Genomic DNA, 11,702 nt, shown 5'->3' on the forward strand with positions numbered 1-11,702 from the left:
ACTTGGTTTGAAAATTCAAAAGTTGTTCTCTGTCTTCAATATTGTTGCACAGCTTGGTTATTCTAGCCATCTGATTTTTCACAATGTTAGGAAAAATGTGCCGTGGGTGCATACTCTCATGGTGGAGTATGCCATTTTTCCAACACGGTTTTCTGAATAGAGATGTAGTAAATCTATTCAGAATATTTTTTGTTATAGTTACATCAAGATAGTTAACCGTAACTGATGAAACTTCATACGTAAAACTAAGGAAGGAAGTGGTTGATTCCATATATTCAACGAAATCATGTAAGGATTTCACATTACCATTCCAGAAAAGGAGAATGTCATCTACAAATCTCCTATAGTAAATGGCATTGGCAATAAAGTTTTCATTATTGAGAATATGAGTCCTCTCCCATTGATATACTGCTATATTAGCATAGACGTTTGCACAGGGGGTGCCCATGGCTACCCCCCATGTTTGTCTATAGATTTTATCCTGATACATAAAGATGTTATTACTAAGTATCAATTCTAATAAAGTACAAATAATGAATTGCTCATTTTGATTAACCATATTATATTCATTTAAACAACTTCTAATAGCCTCGACCCCAAATTCATTAGGTATACTCGTAAACAAATTTCTTATGTCCAAGGTAACCATTAGAGTATCAGAATTTACTTTTTCAAGCCAAGGGGAATTTTCAAGATCTTCCAACAGTTTAAATGAGTTTTTTAATAATGTAGGTATTGTTTCTATCAACGGGGCTAACTTATGCTGCACATATTGTGAGGCATTCTCCGTTACCCATGATTGGCCAGATACTATCGGCCGCACTGGTGGGGGATGTATCCCTTTGTGTATTTTGGGTAACCCCTTAATGATGGGAATTTGTTTACCAGGTAATGTCCAACTGGGCATGAGACCCATTTTCAGCAGGGGCCCAGGGAGAAAAGCTCCATACATACATACAAACCTATAAATAGTTTCTTACATTCATTAACAATAAGGATGCACACATAAGTATGTTATTAACATTCTACAATGGAAAAAATAGAACAGTAATCTCTAAATAGCCGTAATTTATCAATTTCAATTACAGTGCATTGAATATTACAGTTTGTCAAGAAGTGAGTGCAGTGTTATCCAGTCTGTCAGGAAGGGGCTCTGAAGATGATAGAGAAAAGCAGTACTGGAGTTTCCAAAGGTGACGGAGTGTGAGAGTTGAGCACAGCTTGTAAGATAGGTATTAGTTGTAGCTGTAAGAAGAAGCTGGGTAAGGGTGAAAAAAGGGTGAGTGATAGGGGGAAGAAAGGGGGGTGGATGGCCTAGCCAGGAGTGTGGCAGGAGCAGAGCCAGTGTTTTGCTAAATGTTCTTTGAGGAGGTGTTTGAACTCATGAATGTCAGGGTTTTTAGCTATAGGTTGAGGTAGGGTGTTTATTCTTTCGGCTTTTCCTGGTTAGGGGTCGCCACAGTGGAACTCTGATCCACTAATGATTGGCAGTAGATTTTTAAGGTGTCAAGGTGCCAGCTCAACGCCCAACCTTCAACGAAGGTATGCCCATTCACGCATGTCTTTCGAACGCTGCTCGACCACGGGTGGACATGCAGACTCCACACAGAAGGCGCTCCACCCGATAATCGAATGGGAGAATCTTCTGCTGTGAGGCGACAATGCTACCGCTGCACCACCGCGGCTACTTTGTTGAGGTAGGGTGTACATACAGCAAATTATAGTCATTAGAAGTCAAGAAAGTACAGCATTTACAGAATATTTAGTTTAAAATAAAAGTGCAGCTATTGGTTCCCTTCAGAGTAACAAATACAAATGCTATCAAAAATGTAAAGTATTGCTGTGACTTCAGATCTAAAATAATATTTACAGTATCAAAAGTAAGCGCACTGACAGTACCACAGCTAGGATATTTATTACAGAAATAAAGAAAAACAAAACAAAAATTACAATGAATAAAATCCTTACAAAACAGTGGTAAGCGCTTTCAGGGATCTACCCCTTCATTAGACAACAGTTAAAAATCCCATAATTCTTTAAATACTGGAGAATAGTCACATGATGCTTCAAAAATATTTCAGTTGTACCCAATAAGGACATAACAATTAGTGCATCAGTACATATTAGCACAGTTATGCAAGTGCATAACTCTATATAATAAAAAAGATATAACCTAATAATCCTAGCGACAACACCATAAAGATATATATATATATATATATATATATATATATATATATATATATATATATATATATATATATATATAACATATTAAAATACATATATACAATTCTAGTACATCCAGCATGGTACAGAGGTAGAGCTAAATGCATTTTTCACTTACCTCAATAATACCACTCAATTTCTTAGATTTACCTCTCAATATTCCATGACTGAAATTGATTTTCTTGACGTCAAAGTAAGAAAAGATGAATTAAACCAGATTAGAACTGGTTTGTTTAGGAAACATGTCAGAAAAAACACGTTTTTGCATAACACCAGTATGCACCTGAATCACACTAAGGTCAGCATCATTAAAGGCCAAGTATACAGGATTATGAGACTGTGCAATGATGATGATGATGAACTACAAACAGCCCTGGACCAACTTAAATCTGAGTTTTTAAATAGGGGCTATGATGCTAGAACTATAGATAGGTGCATTCTAGATGGTTGGAGTAATAGAGCAGGTAGATGTAGACCCTATTTTGATACGCACACCACAACTCGAGCAAGTGGGCAAGTCATTGATAGTGATGAGGTAAGGCATAAACATACAGACACAGACAATACACTTAGGATGCTACTCACTTTTGCAAGCAACATAAGTGTAGTATGTGATGTAGTAACTAAAAATTGGGGCATTCAATCTACGATTGTTAACCTACAGGGTATAACTGGTACTAAGCCGAGTTTCACTTTTAGGAACAATAGAACATTGAGAAATGAAATATGTTATAGTAATGCTGCAACTAATACTGTCAGTAGATCAGATAGATTGGGCACATACATGTGTAGAAATTGTGGAGCATGTAAATACATACACAATAGCAGGACTTTTATACATCCCTCTAAGAAAGTCAGTCATAGCAGTAATCTCTACGCGGATTGTACCACATCCAATGTGGTCTACTTTGCCTATTGTGTAGTATGCTACAGCTTCTACATAGGTAAGACCAACAGATGCCTGAAGGACAGGATACTTGAACATTACAGGGATATTAGGAAGTGCAAGGAGAACAGTGCTATTGATATGCACAACATGAATACAAGACCGGAACACATCTTTAAATTTCTGGTTTTACAAATACTGTCTGAGAAATTAAGGTGGGGTAATTTATCTAATGATACAGAAGCTGCTGAGCAGAGATGGATTATTAGATTTAATGCAGACAAGCCCCCAGGGTTGAATTAAATGGTGTCGCTTAAACCTTTTTTAAAAGCTCAACCATTGAAACATTGATTCTCTTGAATGGTTATACATTTCTAGATTTTTAATATATTAAAATATATTTTTATTTTTATCTTTCATATTGTATTTTAGATTTGTTAGCACTATTTTAGTATTTACTTCTGTACGTATATTAGCATTTTAATATTTTTTATGTATGTATCTATACAACTGGATGTACTAGAATTGTATATATGTCTTTTAATATGTTTTATATATATATATATATATATATATATATATATATATATATATATATATATATTTATAGTGTTGTCGCTAGGATTATTAGGTTATATCTTTTTATTATATAGAGTTATGCACTTGCATAACTGTGCTAATATGTACTGATGCACTAATTGTTATGTCCTTATTGAGTACAACTGAAATATTTTTGAAACATCATGTGACTATTCTCCAGTATTTAAAGAATTATGGGATTTTTAACTGTTGTCTGATGAAGGGGTAGATCCCTGAAAGCGCTTACCACTGTTTTGTAAGGATTTTATTCATTGTAATTTTTGTTTTGCTTTTCTTTATTTTTGTAATAAATTTCCCAACTGTGGCACTGTCAGTGCTCTTACTTTTGTTGCTTTTCACTTTTCACTAACAGTTTTGTGCTTAGAGAGGATATTTACCTTTATTAATATTTGCAGTATGTTTGTATAAAGGTGAGAGTTACATTTTTTGTAGATGCTGTTGCTCTTGCCTTATCACTCCTAAAGTTTCTTACTTTATAAACAGAACAGAAATAAGACACAGGGAACAACAAATTATTTTGAACTGAGCATTGTATTGGGGGGTTGTCTAAAGCAGTTTATAATTATGTTTACACAGAAAAAGGAGTACTTTTTCATTTATATACGTATATATAGATTGCTTAGACAATCTATAGCCTAAGGTAACACAGGATATGGGAACTATATTACTTTAAAATATGCAAAATAAGCATGTGTTATTTACTAATTCAGCATTTAAAATAGCTTCACAGACAGTCATTTTTCTAAGTGTAATAATACCATCCAGGCAGTAGCAGCTCATGCTATTGGACTGCCGGACTGCAGCCCGCCCCAGCTGTGGAAAGAAGAAAAAAAAAGAATATTTAAAAAAAATAAAATATTTACTTTTGCAATACTGTTATACTGGCTGGCTGCTGCTTAGATGCGAGTCCTGGAACTCAAACTGCACTAGTGCCCATGCTCGGGAGTTCCGGGTGTAAAAAAAAAAAAATAGTTTCTGTAAATCCAGACTGCTGTAAAAGCAGTCTGGATTAAGGGGAGAAGTGGAGGAGTGTGTCATGCCCATAAATCTATGCGGTTTTGTAACCGATAATGTGGAAGGGGATCGGACTTCCACATCCGCAGTCACTTACGTGACAAGGATGGGCTGGATGCTACTGATTGGTTCTCGGCTCTCTTCCTGGGCTTTGTGTGCTGGGAAAAAAGAGAGCTGAGAAACAGTCAGTAGCAGATAGTACTTTTACACCATCATGGAGTTCGGGAACCATCGCATCGGACAAAAATAACTTCTGTTCTGTCAGTGCAGCCAGCCACTATTACTAAAGGTACTATTAAGAAGTTGTCAAAGGCACATTATGCAGATGCTTTATTAATTATAGCTTGAAAATCATAAATTGATCAGCTGAAGATGAGTTAGGTGTTCTAGAAGAAATAGATTTGGATTGTTTCTGCACTGGTTTTGTCTTCTGTAATACATTGGTTGTTTTATTACATAAGCAACATCTTTAAGTTATAAAAGCATGTATTTTCCTTGTTTGCTACGTTTTCTGATAGTCTGCTTTCTCAGTTTTCATGCACATATAATAAGAGATGTCCCAAGCATTTGTGAAGATAATTACTGTTTTTTCAGTAATTCATTCGTTTATTGTTTTTATTAAGAAATACAGAGTGCATATTTTACTTATTAAAGCAGCAGTACTAAGAAAACAACAGCTGATTCACCTGAGGTGAAAGTGCATATTTAAAAAGACACTAGAGTATCCAAAAATTTCTACAGGCTTGATTTTATGCCTGATGTTATTGCATGGGATAGAAGATGGAGCTGGAAGTTTAAAAAGTTGTGGAAATCTGTGTATTTCCTTAGTAAGCTTAATTTTGCTTAAACACTCTAAATGGTTAGAAAATTCAAAATTTTAACTCAAGATAATTATTTCACTGTACGTGTAGTTTTCAGCAGTTCTGCAGAAAGGATTCATGTGATGCTTTGTGACTCCTTGTTCCTGTATTAGGCACTTATGTTTAGCTAGTTGTGTACCAAACTTCACTTGTAAAGACTGTATGGTCAGAATTCCATTTCATCATATCTTTTACTGGTGTATGTTGTGATGAAAAGTTGGGATATGTTTTAAATTCATGCCTACCCCTGCAGTTGTGCAAGCATGCAGTTATTATGTATAAGATACACAGATACTGAGATATGATGGTTCCTATTAGAACGACAAAAACGCATTTTGTCAAATGCATTTTCATCGACACCTAAACAGCGAACAGGCAAAACAGCAAAGCGACTGTTCAGCAAATTCTTTCCCTGGGAAAGAAGTCGCTTGACCACTTTGTTACTTTGCCATGTTCTGCACTGTAGTGTGGTCTCAGAAATTCCCTTATCCAGTATAGCTCCTGAACGTAAATGTGCAACAGTTACTGACCTTAGGGTTAGGGTGCGGGTTAAGGTAAGTACATATGTTTTAAAATGTTTACTGTTTTTTTTGCGTTAGATGTATGGTTGAGTTAAGTGCATATGTCTTCTCAGCTGTTTACTTTTTTGTGGGGGTAGAATTAGGGTTAAGGTATGTGTGCATGTGTTTGGAACTTTTTTTTTTTTTTTTGGCTGTAACAGCGATTTCTTTCCCTAGGAAAGAAATTGCTTTTCTGAGGTGTCAACATTTTCAGCTTTCACTGAAATAGGGTCGAATAAATATCATTCGCTGTTTTAAGCGTTCAATGTTGTAATATAGATCCAGATATGAGGGGTGAATCTGCCACAGAGAAGTGTAATTTTATTTTATATTACTTGATAATTGACTTTAATCCTGTTTGCATATTTCAAACTGAGCCTGAAACTGGTCAATATTGAGCAGTACAGTACTCTGGTAAACAAATATAACTAAATAGATAAATATTCTTTTTTTGGATGTTGTGTCATTAATCTGTATTCAATTTCGTGCACAGAGTTTATTTTATAAAAATAGTCTCGATCAGTTCTTTTATTTGTGTCCATCCTAATATATGAATTTTGAATACCCTTTTAATTTTTGTGTATAAATGTATGATACTTTATCTGTTCTGTGGTGTTAAACTGTATAGTAAATTCCGTAGCAACACAATAGTATTTGTGGAGTGGAGTGGATCCTCACTATGTTAGCTTAATTAATGTTTAAAGTGTACATGCTGATTAGTTCCATCATCTGTTCTAGAATTAATTTCTGGAAATCTGCTACCACTTGCGTGTCTGTGTGTACAGATTTTCGCATCACATTTTTGGTCCAGTTTTCATAAAATTGTGGTTTTCTGGCAAATTAGTGGCAAATCATTACAGACTGAAGTTAGAAAATGACAGACATTTGAGTTTCAGATTTCATACCCTTCAGAAAATTCATACTAATACAAGACGTACTATGTTATTAACTTTCTAAGTCTGTAAGAGCAATATTTTAAAATTGTCCTTGTTTTTGGGCTTTTGTCCCACTTCTATTTATGGCTTTATCCAGATTTCTTACTCTGAGGTTGAGAGGTATGACCAAATGTGTCAGGGCCATCACTGTCAGCCAGAGACATTTCAGATTGTGACATACTTGTATCCCATTCCCCCACCTAGTGACTCAGGATGTGTCCAAGCAAGACAAGGAGCAGTTATGCAGTGTAAGTGTGCAGAGTATCCCACCATCCAAGATAGGCACAAGTACTACAGTGGCTTTTCATCTGTCCTTGATTTTGCAGAATGTTCTGGTTTTCTGTCATATTTTATGCTGTTGATTTATGCTTCTTATTATTCAGAAAATGCATGTTGTTGCATTGCCTGTTGCTCTGTGTTTAAATAGCAATGCTTTAATGACCATCGGGTAAGCTTGTCTGAGATTGTAAGATGCAAGTAAGCTTTAATAAGCATACTGTTAAAGAATTATCAACATTGAAAGCCTGCTTGTTGTTGCAATGCAGAGAATATTTACATAACTAGATAATGTATAAGCCTTAGGTATTGAAATGCATATGACAGCATTTATAATAGAGGACAGGATTGCAGTATTTTTAGAAGTTCATTACATTTGTTGGAGACTTGCAGTTATCTTTGCAGGCTTTACCCACAAACTAAACAGAATGCCAGTCTATCATGTGTGGTCCATAACCTGTGCAGTAATCCTTTAAGCATTTTATCTTGTGCTTGTTTCTAGTTTGCTGTTCATTTTTTACTTTGATCATGTTTTCCCCATGAAACAAGTAGATAGTTGTCAGGCAGCAGGTCTTTTTTGGATAAAAAACATTTTTAAAATTGGGGGTATCACAGACATTACTACTTTCAGCATGCTACTTGGTACTTCTATAAAGCTGAATATAAATTATAATCAGAACTGCAGTGCAAGGAGAAGTGGTTTGAGTTGAGTGCTGCTTGTTTTTTTATACTTGATTTTGACTGGCATTCCAGTAATGTATTTAAAAAGTACTTTATTTTTTCATGCCTCACAACCTTTTTGTTTCTGTCTAGATATAGTTGTCATGTAGCCAGTGCACTGAAATATTTTTTTTCTTCTCCTCTTCATTTTTGCCTTGCTTGGACTCTCATAATGACGGTTTGGCACCCAGGGAAGCGTATTTAATTGAAGTCCAAGTTTTTGTGGTTTTGAGCATAGCTCCACCCCTTTCTCATTGAACATACCCTGCCCTGTTGGCCCCACCCATTCAGCTGTCTTCTGCTGCCCCCCTTCGATTTGAAGTCACCAGCCACCAGTGCATCCAGGTTGTGTGGTAATGGACAACATTGAACTTTCCAGTGGCAGTAATGACTTCCATCCCTGGTCAATCTTTTTTTTGCCAATTTTGCCCACCCTGTAGGGTATTACTTCCATTCTTATTAGCTGTATCATTGCTGATATGCCTTCATTTAGTTTCAGGAACAAGAAAAATCTTACAATGGATCTTTGTTATAAGAATAATTTAATAATTACTGCCCATACATGTCAAGCTGAGTGCCTCTTTGACCCTCTTCAAAAGGAACCTTGATGTTTGGATGGGAGATAGGAAATTCACCCTGGGGATCACGTCAGTCACCCTGCTAGACAGGGGACCAGGAAGTAAATATTCTGGGAAAAAATAGCCAGGGAATTGTTATGGCTGGGCTTGTATAGGCCCTAAGGCCGATAGCCTAGTACTAACCTATTAACTAAATTAATAAGAGACGGGAAGACTAGTACTTTTATTTGCAAAGATCACAGTATATGTAAATATAAAAATGAGTGTTCATTTTCTTTATACATTCAAGCACTAGAAAGTACTATCTCTTCAAGTCTTATGCTGAATGCAAGACTAGGCTTTTCATATTTTTGGCAAAATGGCAAGCCTGTAATGTGCTTTATGTAGAGCAAATGAATCACTCATTTAGAGAGCACATAAGTGAACATGTCAGCAATATCAGTAAAGGTAAGAGTACTAACACTTTGTCTAGACATGCTACCTACTGATTCTGCCTATTCTTTTAAATTTCAGATACTGTAGTTAGTATTAATCAATATGAGAGGGTGATATTGTTAATCAAACTAAAGCTCTGGAATGTATTTGATTTTTGAATTTGAAGTATACATGTTTCCAGGGTTTAATTATTATGCATCCCTGAAATTTATTTTGCAGGAAAGGGGACATATATAGTAAAGTAATGTTTATATTTTATGTGGATTTGTGGATTTTATGTCTTTGTGGATCTTTCAGTTAAGTTAATGACATTAGTGGCCATGTGATTTGCATGTTTTTTGTTACCTGAAGTACCAACAGTGAAAATTCATCTGTACTTTGTATTTTTGGTGAATTACAACCCTGTCTGTGCATGGTGTTCAAACTTTTTTTTTTTACTTTGTAAAATATATTACATTAGCCATTATGTATTTATTTGTTTTTTTATTTATTCATTCATTCATTCATTTGCTTACGATCAGAAATTTTAGGTGTGCAAAGGGAATAAAGTAGATGCAATTCTTTGACAAAGATGCCATCAGTGGATATAACTGACCCTTGCTATCACTTGATTACAGTTAAGTAGTGTTTGATCTGGCTTGGCAGGGCTAGTGTGTGTCTGAGTAAAATGAGCTGAAGTACATTACTGTGACCATTGTTATTATTCAGTACTTAAAGTTTGTTTAATTTTGCATATAAACAAATGCATTTCAAATTACTGGGGAGTTTCAGTAATTACTGAAAATGTCACTTAAGATTCATGGGTATAAGTCCCAAAGTTTATCTCATGTTGGGTTTTACAGTATTACAGTGGAACCTATTCAATGATATTGTATGCCTAAATGGAACTCACTTTCTCTGTCTCATACTTACTCTGGCATGAAAACTACTACTAGAATAGTGTCTAGCATGTAAAGTACTGTATGGCCAGCTATTTATGGAAAATTGTAATCATACCCAAAACTGATCTTGCAAAAACATCGCCTTGCCCCTTTCTAGTAGGTGCAATCCATTCAGTTGCTGCTCCTTTCTGAAGTCACTAATCAACACTGGACATTGTTACACACAAAATTACTATTTTGATTTGACTTAATTCAGCTTTTGTTTATATATTAAGAAATTAATTTATACAATTGCTTTGTTTTTTATTTAACAGGGACCTGGACCTGAAGAAACCAATCTATCAGAAAACTGCTTGCTATGGACATTTTGGGAGAGAGGAATTTACTTGGGAGCATCCTAAAAAGCTGAAATTATAGAACTTTATATTGACTACTGACACTTGCAGGATATATTTTAAGATTCTGTTTGTAACCCATCTCCCATTCAGTCCTCTGCATTTAGCGTGTCTTATAATCTGTTCAAAGTGAAGGTTATCTGTAACACATTATATATCTGATCAGTGAATACAGTGAAATCCTCGAATATAATGTAGTGGTGTTGTGACTGATGGAGTGACATAGAAAGTAACATAAGTTTGCTAACAATTTCATTCTTGACATTGCAGTAAGCAGCCCTACCTCTGGGCTTCATATATAGCAGCTGATATTGTACTTTCCTGTCTAAAGGATGCAATTTCAATAATATGTGTTGTACCTCACCTCAAAGGAACTAATCTGACCAGACAAATTAAGCAAATAAATGCTGCACTTAAAACATGCCAAGGCTCCCATTCCTGCATGAGACCCAGTGGCATCACATACAAACCATGCCCTATACTGGCTGCAGCAATACTCCAAGTTTAACTAAAACACAGAAGCATAGACAGTGATGGAAGGAAAGCACTCATATTATTAGGGAGAAGTATGACTTGGGATTCATGCAAGATCCCAGTCCTCATTATAACTCTCATTCCAATTCCTAAATTAGTTTTTCACAACAACAGAGTTTCTTCACTCTTATTGAAATGTACTTGTCTGAATGAGCTGAATGTTTGTATACTGTTCCACAGTTCAAAACATTCTATAAATATATCATACTGTTTCATATACTTGTAAATCTCAGTCTTGTTAGCTTTAAGTTATACTGCCGTGACCTTAAATCATAATTGTGTTAACTTCCATGCAATTCAGTTGATTTGTCTCATTTACGAACCGACATATCTGTACAATTTCATGTATATCTTTCAGGCAATGAGTATGTATTAAAAACATTAAAGTAATCCTCTTCACACATGCCTAGATTGTATTAAACCTCTTGTAGTATTTGTTTACATTATTAGCAACTTTATTTTCACTTTTCTTGAGGAGGAGTCCAGAAATGGGAAACATCCTAAAATAATGCACCAGTGAACTGAAAAAGATCTGTAATACATTTTTCATTGCAAAAAGTTCTCTCAGTACACTGCAATGTCTGTCTTCTGTTGTGGTGTGCCTTGCAATAGCAGTCTTGTTAGTGACACCAAGACTAATGGCTTAACAAATGGTTAACAGTGTCACTCAAACTGGGTCTGGAGGCTGAAACAGAAAGACATGTTGTAAGAATCATATAGAGTCAACAACTATACCATGAATTATTCTCAATTGATACCCCATAAAGTGGGCTTAGCCTTTAATGAACAATACTGCAAG

General features: G+C 35.3%; 1 protein-coding gene across 3 annotated transcripts in view; it reads left to right on the forward strand.

The window, feature by feature from the left end:
* Positions 1-11,302, forward strand: part of LOC122791752 (S-adenosylmethionine synthase-like) — a 452,746-nt gene extending 441,444 nt beyond the window's left edge. For all 3 annotated transcript variants that reach the window (XM_044059670.1, XM_044059671.1, XM_044059669.1), the window contains one exon: positions 10,289-11,302. In XM_044059670.1, coding sequence (XP_043915605.1) covers positions 10,289-10,375 — 87 coding nt within the window. In that variant the 3' untranslated portion in view covers positions 10,376-11,302. The remainder of the gene's footprint in view (positions 1-10,288) is intronic.
* Positions 11,303-11,702: the final 400 nt, after the last annotated feature.

Source organism: Protopterus annectens, chromosome 17.part0, assembly GCF_019279795.1.
Source record: "Protopterus annectens isolate FY-2018-M chromosome 17.part0, PAN1.0, whole genome shotgun sequence".
Taxonomy (NCBI): domain Eukaryota; kingdom Metazoa; phylum Chordata; order Ceratodontiformes; family Protopteridae; genus Protopterus; species Protopterus annectens.